Consider the following 17,060-nt stretch of genomic DNA (forward strand, 5'->3'; position numbering starts at 1 on the left):
ATTCCGTAGATCAAGGCACATGAATTCGAGATTTCCAGACTTCCAGTTACTAATAAAGGGTAAATTCAACGACAGGTCACCCAGTTATAGCCACTTTTCCTTTTTGGTCTTTCAACTACCATTTTTTTTAATTTGACACCTTTTCTTTTTCAATTCAACTATCATTTTAATTTGATGACCCAACTGTTGAGATTTTTTTTTTGTGCTTATTTTCGTTAAGTGCTAATAATATGTGATACGAGAGTGATGTGATAATTACAAATCAGTATAATAACAAATTTAATTTTAAACTTTTACATATTATATCAATTTAGTTATAATTTTAAAAAATCAACTCTCAAATTTTAATTATAACTAAATCGATATAATATATAAAAATTTAGGGTTAAATTTTTTGTTGTACTGATTTTTAATTGCCACATCACCACTTGATAGAAATAGACAAAAAAAAATCTTAATTAATTGAATGAGGAAATTAAAAAAATTGATAGTTGAGTAGGTGACCATGGATGAAAAAAAAATTACAAGAATTTAGAAAAGGGGAAAAGTTGAAAAAGAAAGAAAAGTCAAATGAGGAAAATGTTAAAAAGCCATTTTATTGTAGTCAAACCTCAAATGGTTCGCAAAACTAATTGTTGGGAAGTAATTTAACGTCATTTGATTTCCCGGCAGAATAAGAAAAAGAAAATTTTGCGGGAAAGGGAAAGAAAAAGAATGGAGTTTGCAGAGTTGAGAGAAGCCATAGAGAAAATGAAGGTGGTGGATTCTCATGCGCACAGTATTGTTCCTCTAGATTCCTCTTTTGGTTTCATCAATTCACTGTCTGAAGCAACTGGCGACGCCTTATCCTTTGCTCCTTACTCCCTTTCTTTCAAGGCAATGGCAGCCACTCTCCTCCTCCTCCTCCTCCTTTTATTCTTCTTATTTTTTAATCTTATAAATCAATCTGTTTATTTTCATTTCCAATGGTGACTTAATGTCTGTTAATTCTTTGACTTAATACTATAAAACAGTGGTGGAAACTTTTTTCTTTTTCTTTTGGTGTTAAGTATTGCTGTTTGTGTGAAATTGTTTTCCATAGTTTGAAGCGACGTTCAAATTCAATTTTCCTTTTACTATTTGTCTATTTCTTTAATGCTTTGTTTCTAATTTTGTTCCATAGATTTATGAATCTTACGTTTTAAGCTTGTTTGGTTCTCAGTTTAATAATAGATCTGAAATAGTTTGACTTTGCTTTGACATTTTCTTGGATCGTTAAATCTGCTGGTTGAAAGTTGAAAATGAATAAATGAGTATCTGTTCAAACAAAACCTTTATTCAAAATGTTAAAGTGCAGCTTTTTGAATAACAAAAGTGTTCGGTTTTACGTATCATAGACCAACTATGCTATAATTGTAAATAAAGTCAATCGTCACTGCCTGATAACTTTGAAAAAGTAGGGCTCTAATCTTTTGTTCTGAGACAGTTTGGTTTTGACAGAGGAATTTGAGGGAGATTGCAGAATTCTATGGCACGGAGTCATATCATTGGATGCTGTAGAACAATATCGCAGATTGTCTGGATTGCAAGCCATTAGCTCAAAGTGCTTTAAAGCTGCAGGAATCTCTACTATTCTTATTGATGATGGACTGAAGCTTGACAAGAAACATGACATTCAGTGGCATAAGAATTTTGTTCCATTTGTTGGTAGGATACTCAGAATTGAATCCCTGGCTGAGGAGATCCTTAATGGGGTAGGATCCCTTCTTAACCTTCTTTTTAACTTTTTATTAAATTCTAGTAAATATTATCATTGATGGCAAGTTCTTTTTTCACATTTTTTTATATCTTTGGCGTTGTTACAACTTACATATGTTTACAGGAGATGCCAGATGGATCTACCTGGACATTGGATGCATTCACCGAAACATTTTTGAAAAGCTTGAGGTCATATCCTTTCAGATAGTTGTAGATGTTTGTAATAGTCATTTTCCATTACTCACACATATGTGGCTTGTAGAAGATAGATTTACCATCACGGCTTTACCACTTTTTGTTCATCCTGTGACCTGCTCATTCTAACTGAAAGACAGCTACTTCCATGGTTCTTTCTATTGATTTGAAATTAACACATCATCTGCAACATCTAATTGAAGCTTTAGGGACAGTTCATGTAACTTCGGTTGACTACCAGTGAAAGATTATTGAGTTTGGCCTCCCTAACTGGTAAGGATGAATAGATAAGAAGAGCTTGCTGTCCTAGCTGGATTTCTTAACTCACTGTTACAGTTGCAAATGAGATTGTTGGGTTGAAAAGCATAGCTGCATACCGCAGTGGTTTGGAAATCAATCCACATGTCACCAGGGAGGATGCTGAGATTGGTCTTTCTGAAGTTTTACAACGTAAGTATACTATAGCCTCTGAATTGGACTTTTTACATTTATTAGTGGATATAACAATTTTCCATTTCAGGTGGGAAACCTGTACGAATTACAAATAAAAGCTTAATTGACCATATATTCATTCATGGTTTGGAGGTAGCTCGACAGTTTGATTTGCCGTTGCAGCTACACACGGGGTAAGATAAGCTTTTACATTGTTAAATATTCCCCAACTAAACCCTTGTTGATTGTTAGGAAATTGAGGAAATGAACTTGAGTTGGATTGGATAGCAATCTGAAAGGGGCCCTGGCAGATGAAATTAAAGTTTATATCAAATTAGTGGTTGGTCTCTATGTTGAAATTAGCAAGGTCCAATAGGCAGCTCATCCATTCCAAGTTCTTCTCCTTACAAGTGAGCTATCAGGTTGCACGCATGCAACCCGAATGCACTTTTAGCATCTTTTTCCTTATTTCTCGTGTTTCATTTCTCTCACAACTAGCTTTCGAGACAAAGATTTGGATTTACAGCTAGCCAATCCTGTTCATCTTCGAACCCTTTTGGAGGATAAAAGATTTTCCGGGTGTCGCATTGTTCTTTTGCATGCATCCTACCCGTTTTCAAAGGAAGCTTCATATCTAGCCTCTATTTATCCCCAGGTGAAAATTCTACTCTCTGGTGGATCAACTCATTCTTTAAACTTATTCAATCTTCCATGTTCCTTTGTATGTAATCAGTCGTACTTTCAGGTTTACCTTGACTTTGGGTTGGCAATTCCTAAGCTCAGTTTTCATGGGATGATATCCTCAGTCAAAGAACTTTTGGAGCTAGCTCCCATAAAGAAGGTGAGAACAGTCGCCCAAAGGAAATATTGAGAATCCATACTCAGTGTACAGAAGTTTTTAAGAAAATGAACATTTGGTTTTTAGATAACCACACGACTCATTAAAGAGCTCTATGCTAGTTCATACAGTGAGGAATCTGTCAATAGACATGGTTGATTCTTTTTATATGTACTCCAAGTTTGTTTTATTACTTATTGATCTTAAACGCAAAAATTGCAGGTCATGTTCAGCACTGATGCAGTTGCAACTCCTGAAACATACTACTTAGGTCAGTCGAAGTTTCCATCCGCACATATCATAGAATGGCTGGAGAATGATGCTTCTGATTGTATTTCATTCTACTTTTAAGAATCTCATGTCCAAACCTGATCACTCGCATCATGCCTTTAATAACATTTTTCATGATGGGTGTCATTCTCTCTCTTAGATTATTATTCTGTCTGTACTGCTGGTGCTTAAAAATTTGCATTGCACCAGGAACAGTTCTAAGTGCTAGAAATTTTCAATTTTTCATATTCTTGGTATTCATTAAAAATTCTGATTAGAAAACACTGAATTACCATCTAAAATAGCCCTTTAATATCTTTAAAGAAATAGTTACTCCCTTATAGAAGCTTGTTTTTTTCAAAGTTTATATATTCATGTACACGAAGAGGTTTTGCTGTGTGAATCTGTCTCGGGATTGGCAGGTGCAAACATAAATTTTATTTCTTTGAGGAACGAGTTCGTTTCCATGCAGGTGCATGTATTTGGCATGGTCCTCACCCTTCACTGTATTGACAAAAATAGGACTAATTTGTTAAAGCATTGGAAAAGTCTAGAAGCCTTCAATTGTTTGAGGGTTTATTTGATAAAACAAATTCTGAAGTAAATTATTAGATTTCCTTGTCTTACTCAAAATAGAATCCATGTGATGACGAGGCCTAAACCTACTCCTTTGTTTCAGGTGCCAAAAGAGCGCGAGAAGTTGTCTTTTCTGTTCTACGTGATTCATGCATTGATCATGATCTCTCAATCACTGAAGCTATTGAAGCATCCAAGGACATCTTTTCCCAGACTGCTATACAATCATACAAGATTAATATAGGCAAGGAACTAGTAGGTTTAAAGGCTAGTAAATCTCCTAGCTACGTGATAGGGACAAATGTTCCAGAACATAGTGTTTCCTTTGTTCGTATTTTATGGGCAGATGCTTCCGGACAGCATAGATGCCGAGTAAGGTTTCTTTTTCTTCGTAACTCTCAGGAAGAAATATAAATTATTCCTTTGCCACTATCTGAAAAACGAGGAAACTCAAAAACTTTACTAAAGGGAATTACCAATTTTGATGAGCAAACCTATAACTTCTAAAAATCAAATTAATTTCCTTTTCCCTCTATTCTTCGGATGCTACCTTAGGGATCATATGCTGGCTGGTTTATGCATCATTCACCTAATAGTGCGAAAACATTAATCTGTTTTGAATTTCTATATCCTGTTAGTTCCTATTGCAAGTTTTATGTTGTAGTTATTCTGCCAGCAATTGGACTTTATTACTCCAAAAACGAAGCTAATGGTTTGGTTGATCCTAATAGCAATATGATGCCTTAATGTCACATTGGAGGAAAGATTGAGATCATTTTCATGCTATATAATTGTGCCTTAGGCTATATTTTCTTTCTTTTATCAGGTTCTATAATTATATGGTATGTACTGAATAGTACTATTGTAGATGTCATTTGTTCATGGAGTGTTCTTGACTATTTGTGACTGTAAGGGTAATCTGCAATTTAGCTGTTTCTTCTTAATTTATTTGACATTTCAGGTTGTCCCCAAGAAACGCTTTAACGATGTTGTGAGGAAAAATGGTGTCGGTTTGACATTTGCATGTATGGCAATGAGTTCTGCTGTTGATGGTCCAGCTGATGAGACTAATCTAACTGGGACGGGTGAGATTAGACTGATGCCTGACCTATCGACTTGGAGGGAAATCCCATGGTACTGGATCTTTGAGGAATAATATCTGGTTTACTACAGTGGGAAATATTTCTATCTACCCCTTCAATACCTTCAGAATTTTACATGCGTTTGCATCATTTAGTATTTCCTGTTTTGCTTTCATATCTTTGACATGAATATCTCTTGGTTATTGTTGCTAACATTGTTAATTTTCATTATGCCTTTAAAGTAATGTTGGTACCCTCTTCCTCAATAGGAAAAAACAAGAGGAGATGGTTTTGGCTGACATGCATCTTAAGCCTGGGGATGCATGGGAGTATTGCCCAAGAGAGGCCCTACGAAGAGTTTCAAAAGTTCTAAAAGATGAATTCAACTTGGTACGTCAGGTGGTATGTCATGCATATGTTAATGGTGAATTCACGCTCAATTAATGAATTCTATACATGCAGGTAATGAATGCAGGATTTGAAAATGAATTTTATCTCTTGAAAAAGCTAGAAAGGTGGGTGACATAGGCACTTCCCTTTTTGTTGTTTTAGCAGCCTTTAGCTCTGGTTAATTATAATGAACTTTTCCCCTTGAAAACTTGCAGAGAGGGGAAAGAGGAGTGGGTGCCAATTGACTCAAAACCTTATTGCTCCTCTTCTGGATTTGATGCTATCTCCACTTTATTTCAAGAAATTGTTGCAGCTCTAAATTCCTTGAATGTTGCTGTTGAGCAGGTATAGATGAGAAGTCATGTTCTTGATATCCACTATCACTGGAGGGACTTTCATCAACTGATACTATGCGGCTGTCATTAAATTTATTCATATTTTACCTGACAATTAGTTTGTCTTCATTATGTCTGTTATTTAGTTGAGTGTCTGCATTAAGACACAAGTACATAATCCAAGATAAGAATAAATGTGCAGAGATCAACCGAGTTTGCCTAAGTACCCATTCAGGTGTTCTTTTAGTGTGAGTACATGAGGTATACTGAGATCATTGCAATTGTTCATGTAGCCTACTTCCAAATCAAAGAATCTTTGGTTGTGTTATCCTTTTCTAAAATGTAATAAATTTCAACACACTAAATGCATCCCTTTTCTTACAAGTGGTTAAGAACAAAGGTCTACTATTTGAACCTTTTATGAGTTGCCAGGCTTGCAGAAAACGATTAATAAACAATCATCGGTAATGGATCCCTATGGTAATAACTTTAGATGATGGTATAAGCAGTTTATCATGCAATAATTATCTAGAAATTTTGTTTCTTTTCTCAATTATGTTAAGTTTCTATAATAACAAATAAAAGTAGAGATCCAGTGGTTTTATTCCTTTTCCTTAACGGGGAGCCATCATTTTCTCTGGTTTCCTTCGTCCCTCCCTCTCCTGAATGCTGCTTTTTTGTGCATCTTAGGAAGTGAAAAGTTGAGTATTACTTGATTCTCCTGGCTTACTTTAGCTTTGAAAATTTACAGATGCATGCAGAAGCTGGAAATGGTCAGTATGAAATGGCTTTGGGGTACACTGCTTGTACATATGCCGCTGACAACTTGATTTTCACGCGCGAAGTTGTTAGGGCTATTGCAAATAAACATGGGCTGTTGGCAACGTTTGTCCCCAAGTAAGTTGTAACTTTTTCTTATTCTGACCAATGCTTTCTACCTCCTCTTCTGGTCAAGGCCTATAGTTTCTGATATTTTTAGCTTTTGCTTTGGATGAAACTCAAATGGTTCATTAAAATATTTATTTTGTCATGTAGTGGTATTGCAGATGAAGGGTTTATTGAATGTCTACTAGTATACCAATTTATGCTTTATCATTGCAACTGAGTTAGTGTATCTTTCTGATTATATAATAACAAATAGATATTATGAGAGACTCGCCTGATAATCATTTGAATTGAGCTAAACTTCATATATTAGTCAATGGTGTGAGGCTTTCCTGCATGTTTTGCCCTTAACGTTAGAAACTTGGAATACCCAACATTTTAACTATGTTTCTCTGCCCAGGTATGCTTTGGATGACATAGGTTCTGGATCCCATGTGCATCTCAGTTTATGGCAGAATGGACAAAATGTTTTCCAAGCATCTGATGCATCTTCTCAGCATGGAATGTCTAAAGTTGGAGAGGAGTTCATGGCAGGGGTTTTATATCATCTTCCCTCAATTTTGGCAGTCACAGCACCACTTCCAAATAGGTTTATTCTCTACTTCTTGCACACGTGTATTTGCTGCACGTGATAATATTACTGTAATGCATTCATGTATTCAAAATCTAATTTGATTTTATGTTCAACTTTTATTTGTCTTCAGTTATGATCGCATACAACCTAATACATGGACTGGAGCATATCAATGCTGGGGCAAAGAAAACAGAGAAGCGCCTTTGAGAATTGCATGCCCACCTGGTATTCCAAATGGATTTGTGAGCAACTTTGAGATCAAATCTTTTGACGGATGTGCAAATCCACACTTGGGATTGGCTGCTATAGTTGCTGCTGGAATTGATGGTCTAAGACGGCATCTTCATCTGCCTCAACCTATTGGTAAGATTGCATTTTTTTTTTGTTGGTATTTACAGATTTTTCACTGCATAATAGCTTTTGTTATCAGAAACTTTAAACAGATTGTGCTTAAACTCTTCATGTTGCTTGAAGTACCACTGTTAACACATATTTGGACACGGTTATTGAAAAGATTAGAAAATATTGGAGCCAACTCATGTGGACACATATCATATGTAACCCTCACGTCAAAGTCCAAATAACATAGCTTTTGACACATACACTGCATAAATTGGTTAAAAAGTTAATCTGCAAAAAGTAATGGTCTTCGACTGAATATTCCATTACTGCTTGAAATCTATACGCTGACATTACTATCTCAATGCAATTTTTATGAATAAAACAGATGCAAATCCAGCTACACTAGAAGGGAAACTACCGAGACTTCCTAAATCACTTTCTGAATCTTTAGAAGGTCTTCAGAAAGACAATGTCTTGAAGGAGCTGATTGGTGAAAAGCTTGTTGTTGCTATAACCGGAGTTCGAAAGGTAATTTCCATCCACATTAACCTGAAGGTTTCATCTTAGAAAATTTTAAATTCATGAATGCATGCATGATCTGTTCCATGTTCTGCCTCGATGCCTAAATCGAAATACATCTAATGCATTGCAGGCAGAAATTGAGTACTATTCGAAGAACAAGGAAGCATACAAACAACTTATTCACCGTTATTAAGTTGATGAATTAATATCCAAGCAGTTGGGGGAAGTGTAAGGAGTTTTGTCACTCTTCCTCTTTATGCAATTATGAGGAAATAAATTGATAGATGATGCTAATCATGGTTAATAACTTTGGGGTGTTGGCTACTTTTACATTTTTATATATGCAACATTTTGTTGTAGAATAATGGTTTATCTCCGTTATGTTTCTTAAGCTACTTAATCCATTTCTCTAGGTTGAATGACTTTCTCTTTTACAAGGGGAAGATTTTTTCACAGTATTACCATTGTTGAAATTTAAGTTAAAATGAACTTATTGAAATGAAGTACGTTCTAAAATTAAAATGTCATGGTTTGACATCAATTAATTAAGTTTTGATGAATTAAACTAATAAGAATAGAAAAGTAAAAATATTAAAATTTTCGAGATGTATATTCAATACGCAAAAGTAATGAGTTCATTATAACTTATTATATGATACATAAACAATGTAGACTTTAAGCTTCACAAGTGAACTTAATAAATTATTATTATTTAGTGCACATAGATTTTAAGTTTCACAAACTCTTTAAAGATTAGTATTTGATGTATGGATAGTGTACATTTTTTTATTCTACAAATAAATTTAAAAGATTATCATCATCTTGTTTGAAAAGTTTAAAAATTCTGATGTATTAATCTAATTTACCTTTAATTTTTCTATCTAATATTTTTTAAGTAAAATTTTGTCATAATTTTCTCATTTTTGAAAAGATAAATCCGTAAAAAGAATTTGTAATTGCGAGCTTATGCTTGTAACAATGAAAAAGAAGTGTTAATATTTAGTAAGTGAACCACCTTCAAAAATTGTAATTTACCTTTTTTTTATATTTATTTTTATGTTTTATTTTATTTTTATTAACCACTTGTTAACCCTTTTATCTTGAAAACTTTAAAAATTTTATTAATAATGTATTAAATATTATTTAAAAAAAAAATCCTAAACCAAAACTAAATCATTTCAAAATTGACTTGCATAGATTAGCGATTATAACTTTTACCAACACTCATTTAACATAAATTTAAATCATGATGCCCCATCCCCTAATATTATATATGAAAAATAACACTTCAGGATTTTATTTGTAAGAACTATAATTATTGCAAGATTTCTGGAAAACCGTAATTATTACAAGATTATACTTGCAAGGACAAAAACACTTCAAGAAAGAAAAGATTATTGTACTTTATTTATTTTTAATAATACAATATAGTTATCTCAAGCCACATACCTCAAACATGATCATTTTTTCATATGATCTTAAAACCCTAATATTGTTGAAATTAAAAAAATGAATACATACCGAAATGACATCGAATAGATAATTGAGTTTGAATCTAACATCTATGACCCCTTTATTAGGATCAACCCCCATTATACTAATATATAACAATGAACAATTTCTGTTACATCAGATCATTGAGTCACCATTAAGCAGTCTATTCAAAATCCATTGGACAGCCATAATTGTATTATAGACATTGTTATAATAATAACAAAACCCTTCTTAGTAGTCATTCTGGCCCATAAATATAAGCAAACTGGTAATGAAAACTTCAAAATTTCACTTGGATGATGATCTTCGTATATTACAGACAACTGAGGCAAATAAGAGAACTTAGAATACAAAAATATGCTTCTTACCTGAAGCATGAAGATCATTCCGGGAAGCACTCTCTAAACCTTAAAAATAAAGAATGAAAGTATTGCCCATGTTGGAGATCAGTCTATTTCTTCCGTTTCTTCTTTTTTCTGTTTTCTGTTTTGGTCTCTGTTCTTGCTTCTAAACGTTTCGACTGCTGCGAACGAATCTCTAGCAACTTCGACTTTGCATCTCGGAATAAAGCATCTGATCTTGAAGCCATCAATTGCTGAAATCGAAGGACACATAAGGGCGGAAAATAAGTTTTAGCCTTTTTATTAGAAATTTAAGTGATGATAGTGGAAATGCCATTTTACAAACCTTTAGATGATCCATTGCTGCAAGGTTGAAACCAAGAGTATCTTTGCATTCCTGGGAAATTCGAAAGGTTATGTCATTGAAATGGATCCTTAAAGTTTACCAATATTTAAAATTTGTTAAAGGCTGCTAACTGCAGAACTGAACGTTCTTGTTTCAAGGGAATATGCAGGTTCAAGACAAGTATAATCCAAAGTACATATTTACCTTAACTCGTGCATAAATAATCTCCTTTAGAACAGCCAACACTGGTCTGGCAGATGGGGTACTAATTAACTGACTATGATGTATCTGCAACAACACTGTAACAATCCTGCAAACCAGCTCAACCTGTGCAAACAAGATATATTGTAACTAACAACAGTAAGTACCAAATGATGAGTGCTCAAATGCATAAAACATATGCTTTCGTAACATCAATAGCTTTAGTGTTTATCTCAAAGAGAATGCATGGTGTACATGACACACATCTATTTACAAAAACATCCAACCATAAACACATTTATAGCGCAAGGTGGCCAACCTTGTCTGGATTTGAAGTCCAGTCCTTTGTATAAGAGAGCAGCTTGAGAGCATCTGAGAATGGTAATGCCTGGGCAGAGAACAACTTTGAGTCAGTAAGATAAACATTAAGATGCGTAAAAAATGAAAGGTTCCTATTCATGATCTACCGCAATCCTGAAGTAAAGTTCAATTTAACTTCTAGACAAAACAAAGATAGTCAAGCTTTCATATATGAATTTTTTTTTATTAATTGTGAGAAGCTGAATTACTAACTTGGCTATTGACATGGCAGGAATATGAATAGAAACTCAGTTTAAAGCTGCTAAATTTTCAGCATATGCGTGGTATTTGGTCCTATTATAAGGTAAATAATTAACTAAACAAGTAGAAAATCATGGACTGCAATCCTAAGACACACTTAATTACCAGTAAAGTCTGCTCCAGATCATTGGTGCTAATATTTGAAAGAGCACGAAGTACATAATCAGATGGGGACAACCCAAGCATAATCATATTTGGCTGGAATTCAGCAACTTTTCCTCTGGCTTTCTCATCCTGAGATACAACATAGTAAACATATAAATTGCAACAACTTTCTTTTTCTTTTCTCCTCTTTCCTTAGGGGAAGAGAAAATTATTAAAAGCATAAATTAATGAGGGTCAAAATACAAATTTGGCATTCAAAGATAGATACCACTCCTTTCCCAAACTTAACAAGCTAGTTAAAGCCATAAACATATCAATTTAGAACAAATGAACAAGTTAAGTGAAAAATACCTCATGTTCAGCTATTCGTTTCAACTCCACTTCTGCCACATCTAGTGCATCAATAATTGAATCAGTGGCTGTCAGGGTTTCCAAAGTTCTCTTCCCTGCTAATGCAACAGCTCCCTCCTCTGGAAGTTCTTCCTTTGGTATATGTTTGTCTTCAAATGTATTGTCAATGTCAGCCTCGAAAATTTCCTCCAATCTTTTCTCTTTTTCTTCCTGCACATTCAAGCAACGGTAAACACAAAAAGAGAATCCAGCTCTAAAGATAATCACAAATGCAGTAAGTAGAACTAGCTTAACAACAGCATTCTCCTTCCTGAGCCAAGAACTTCACTTTCGGTACACAGAAAAAACGTTTGAAAGTACCTCAATAAAAAAAGGCTCCTCAGTACGATCCCAACGGCGAATGGACCGATCATGAGATCCTGTAACAACAAAGTCACCACGGTTGCTGACTGCAAGGCACCAAACATCTGCATGATGCCCTTCAAGAGTTAAAAGCAACTCAAATTTACCGGCATCCCAGTACTTTACAAGGCGATCTTTCCCCACACTAAAAATGTAATGTGTGTTGCGGACAAACTGAACTGCCATAACACTGATAAAATACCTCATCAGAATTGGTGATTAAAATGTTCAGCAAAAACCTCTTGCATTTCATGATAATTACCATCATACGAACCTGTCAGCATGAGCAAAGATGGATTTGTGGCAATCACCAAAATCCAAGCCCCAAATCCTCAAATTCTTGTCTGCGGATCCAGTTACAATCAAATCTCCGTCAGATGAAATATCCATACATAGGACAGGAAGTTTGTGGCCGTATAAGGAAAGGAAAAATTTGAGTGAGTCCATAAAAAGAATCTGCATAAAAGGGAAAAGAAAATCGTCATTATCAAAATGATAATGCAAAACAAGTTGACTTGCAAATCCTAAATGATTAAGAGGATAACACAATGTCATGCATGCTATAATGAAGTTAAATTGCAGAGAATGCTATTCAGTTTATTGAACTTTTTTTTTTTTTCACCAGAAGCTTCTATCAGAACATATTTGGACAGAATCTGAAAACAAAAATTTTTAAAATCAGCAGATTTAATTAGCACACATTAGTCAATATTTGTAAGACATGATAAGTGCAGGAGGGGATGCAATATCACTTCTAGCTCTCAAATATAAAACATGGGATAAAAAAGGTTCCATACAGTGAAGAAGTGAGATGAAGGAACTAAATTATAATAATCGACTTCGTGTTTTACAAGTTGAGCGGAAAACTACGTGATGCTTCCATTTACAAATTATAGAAAAACAATAACAGAATAAATTCACCAAGACAAATAAAAATGGACAAAGAAAATTCAAAGGAGAGAAGGATAAGTCAGATTATTTCTACCTTCACAGTGCAATCCAGCAACGCAACAGCAAGATATTTAGCATCTGGGCTAATGGCAACCACTAGAACATCATCATTCATTTTCATTGTCCTTACATTTGATATAGTAAGGCATTTAGAATCCTGAAAATCAACAAGACCAATCTAGCATCACTCATCTGTCAACTCAACATGACAACTACATTCATAATAAAGGATGAGTGATACATTCCACTACAGAATGTATAAAGGCAAAGCTAAACAAGCTGAGCTTTGAAGCAATAAATCAAAAGTTAGTCACTAATCCCGAAAATCAACAAGACCAATCTAACATCACTCATCTATCGACTCAACATGACACCTACATTCGTAATAAAGGATGAGTTATACATTCCACTACATAATGTATAAAGGCAAAGCTAAACAAGTTGAACTTTGAAGCAATAAATCAAAAGTTAGCCACTCAAAAAATTTAAAGAGGTTGTGAAGGTAGGAGGAACACACTTGACCAGGTTTCTGCTTGATTTGGTATTCCCAGAACTTCACATCATGGTCTGCACCACCGGTAACAAAACCATTTCCATTTGGAATGGTAGCAATTGACCTTAGGGAGCCGCCATGAGCTTCAACAACTTCACTGAGAGTACCACTACCAATGTCAATAATTTCAATTTTCCCATCCTTAGTGCCAACCATTGCATACTTGTTATGAGGTACAATTAGGCCACAGAGTCCATAACCAGAATCAATTGTTCGTAGGCAAGAACCAGTACTTGGATTCCAAATCTTCACAGCATTGTGACTGGTTGACATCAAAAGAGTATTGTCTGAACTAAGTGTGACACTTCTAACATCAGAACGGTGTCCTTGAAGCTCAATAGCGAGTGTTTTTGTACTAGAACCACTTTCAATTGAATAAAACTCCAATAAGTTATTATTCAAAGACAATGCTAAAGTAGCTAGTGAGGTCTTCGGAGTGACTGGACAGAAAGAGATGGAACAGATCTTTTTGCTGGCTCGAATAGTTTGAAGGAGCTTAAAAACATCAGGAACTGCAACAACCAAGACATTGCCAGCTTCTTCAGTACCATGATTTGCTTCCACATTTTCAGTCGCTTCAACTCCCATTTTTGCAGATTTCTTCTCTTTCTTCCTATTAAGTCTACGTTTTGCTTTGCGCTTGGATTCAGCTTCATCCAATACACGGAATATTTCAACCGTTTTTCCTGCTACCTGACACGCAAGCAAATTTCCAGACTTGCTAAATCTCACAGTCGCAACCCTATCCTTACTTTGCCGCTGAATTTCACCAAAGGGCTTTAGAACTTCCCACTTATTTTGAGTAGCTGACTCACCATCATTCCCAGTTTCAGGCCCAGTTTCATTCACCATAGATTCTCCATTCATCAACTCATGCTTTACATTGTAGAATCTGAGTTCAAGATCTGCTGAACCAGTGACCAAGTATCTTTCATCTGGGTCAACATCAATAGACCAAATTTCACTATGATGGCCACTAATTATTTGCATACAATGCTGAGTTTCAAGATCCCATACTCTCAAAAATTTATCCTTGGAAGAACTAACAAGTTTTTTGCCAGAATCAAGGAAAACAAGGTCTGTGATCTGCAAGATGTAAAATGCAAAGACATTAAAACATATAAAAAACAAATAACACGATACTTTGTTAACTATAATAGAAAAACTAACAAATGATAAACCTGATCACGATGCCCACGAAGGCGAAAAAGACCTGTCTCACCAACCACATCCCACAATATAACATCATTGTCTTTACTTCCAGAAGCAAGCAAAGATCCAACCTTATTGTACCTTAAAGCAGTCACAGCCCCCTTATGTCCATTCAATGTAGTCTCACAACTTCCTTTATCACAATCCCAAATCCTTATACTACCATCCGCATAACCACTTGCTACCTGCAATTCAATCTTTTTCTGTCATTCATACTTATTTTCATGAAAATCACTATAAATTCACCATCTAAAAACAATGTGAAAAACCTTAAGACTCAGTTGGGTTGTCACTATTACAACTTACATTTTATAAAAGTTCCTAATTTATCAACGCGAAAACAATAACATACATGCTTATCATTCATTAAAATATACAATTTCACTTACAAATAAAAAATTAAGGTTTTGCTTCTCTGAAAACTATAAAATAAAACGGAGCATTCATTATAATAATTGATAATGGAAGAGAAAACTAAATCTTTTACCAGTGAAGAAGGGGCGGAGGCGACACAGGTGACGGCGAGGGAGGGGGCACGAGAAGAAAGAGAAGGAGATAGAGTTTTAGTGCAGACGCCTTGACGGACGTGCCAAATACCGAGCTTCTCGAGAGCCGGAGCGAGTAGGTGCTTGCCTGAGCTGTCGTATGTGATATTGGATTCAACGGATACAATAACACCGAAGGAAGCCGCCGGCTCGTACCTTAGGTAGGATTTCACCATGGTCCGCCGCCGCCGCTGCTGCCGCTCTGCTTTTTGCTCTGGCGGTTTGGGTTTTTCTTCAGCTCTTGAGGTTTAACAGTGTCAAGGGTTTAAGCAAAGGTATAGTTCTGTGTTTTTAAGGATTTTGATTTGTAAATGGGCTAATTTAAAGCCCAATTAATTTAATTTCGGGTTTCAATATGAACGATGAACCCAATCTCTTCCTTTTTCGGGCTTCACATTACACATTTCTTCCTTGCACTCAGAGACTAAGAAATTATTATAAGTTTTTTAAATATTAGATAAAAATAAAACTTAGGTATCTATCACAAGTTTAGTTTTACGTTTATAAAATTATTATTTTTTTGTCATCAAAATTTTATGTAATAATTTTATAAAAATTAAATGTGATTTTAATTGAAATGACAAAGTTGAGATAGTAACAAGTATGATATTATGATTCTCATTACGTGTATATGTTTTTCTATATTTATAAATAAATATATACCTTCAAAATAATATTTATTAATTTATAAAACAAATAAACTTTCTGTAATTTCTTTTCTGATTTGAAATTAACTCTTTAATATATAGTATTTCTATACAACAAGTAAATAAAATAATAATAATTGCACCATATCAAATTTATAGGTGCTTTTGAGATTTATACTTTAAAATTTTAGTATCCTATTTTAAATTCAGACAAATATAATTATAGCAAAAAAAAATTTAAAGAAAAGGAAATCTCAATATTGTTTGAAGACTAATACAGTTCGTTAAACAAATTTAAATAATAAGTTTAAATTAATTATATCAAAAATCAGTATATATATAAAAAATTATTTTCACCACTTGAAGAATAAAACAAAATATTAGTGGCCACTTGACACCTTAATTTATGAATTTAGGTGGGATTCCATTTTTTTTTTAACAAAAGTGTAAGTAATGTTATCAAGTCTTAGCTTATTATTTACTTTTATTATTAAAAGATAATTAGTGGTCAACAAATGGAACATCCATTTCGTGGAAGTCCCAAACATTGATTGTATTGTGAAAACGATATTCTTTTCCCCTACATGTGCCTCCCATCTATTTATTACCTCACTTTCAACCAAGCTGCTCTTTCCAATTTATTTTAATAATTCATTCATTTAATTATTTGGTAAAACTTATTTTTAAATTAATTTTTTAATTACCAAGTTAATTTATGATATTTAAAATTAGATATAGATTTTAAATTATTTAAAAAATTCTGAAAATGGATGAAAACGGATTGCTAACCAAGCTGTGAATAGATGTGTAAGTTTAACCCATCAGATGCATTATTTGCAATAAAAAATAAAAATTATTAGGTAACAAAATACTTTTTTAAATTAAATTAATAAAACTTTATTTAAGTTGTGTTTGTTTTTCTAAATATAACTTTTAAAAAATAATTTATGGGAAATAGATTTTTTTAAAAAAAAGTTGATATTTCTTTTATGTATAAATGATTTTGTGTAAAATATTGTCTATTGTTCGACAAAATTTCTTAAAATCAATTTTTAAACTTGAAACAAACACTATATTTATTACAAAATATTGTAAAAATATTTTTCTTTGATA

At 33.9% G+C, this 17,060-nt stretch overlaps 1 protein-coding gene and 1 pseudogene across 1 annotated transcript; one reads left to right on the top strand and one right to left on the bottom strand.

Annotated features, from left to right (window-relative positions):
- Window positions 1-573: 573 nt before the first annotated feature.
- On the top strand, window positions 574-8,636 carry LOC107887213 (protein fluG-like; annotated as a pseudogene).
- A 1,202-nt stretch (window positions 8,637-9,838) lies between these two features.
- LOC107887878 (WD repeat-containing protein 3) lies at window positions 9,839-15,573 on the bottom strand. The gene is made up of 12 exons (XM_041111037.1): window positions 15,243-15,573; window positions 14,725-14,940; window positions 13,508-14,629; window positions 13,025-13,147; window positions 12,314-12,495; window positions 11,998-12,229; window positions 11,638-11,847; window positions 11,287-11,415; window positions 10,880-10,948; window positions 10,564-10,686; window positions 10,360-10,410; window positions 9,839-10,267 (listed from the first exon to the last, which is right to left on the bottom strand). Exons 1-12 carry the CDS (start codon window positions 15,474-15,476, stop codon window positions 10,124-10,126), a joined length of 2,835 nt encoding a protein of 944 aa, XP_040966971.1. The 5' UTR covers window positions 15,477-15,573; the 3' UTR covers window positions 9,839-10,123.
- Between the last annotated feature and the right edge of the window lie 1,487 nt (window positions 15,574-17,060).

This window comes from Gossypium hirsutum, chromosome A04 (assembly GCF_007990345.1).
Source record: "Gossypium hirsutum isolate 1008001.06 chromosome A04, Gossypium_hirsutum_v2.1, whole genome shotgun sequence".
NCBI classification, from domain to species: Eukaryota; Viridiplantae; Streptophyta; class Magnoliopsida; order Malvales; family Malvaceae; genus Gossypium; species Gossypium hirsutum.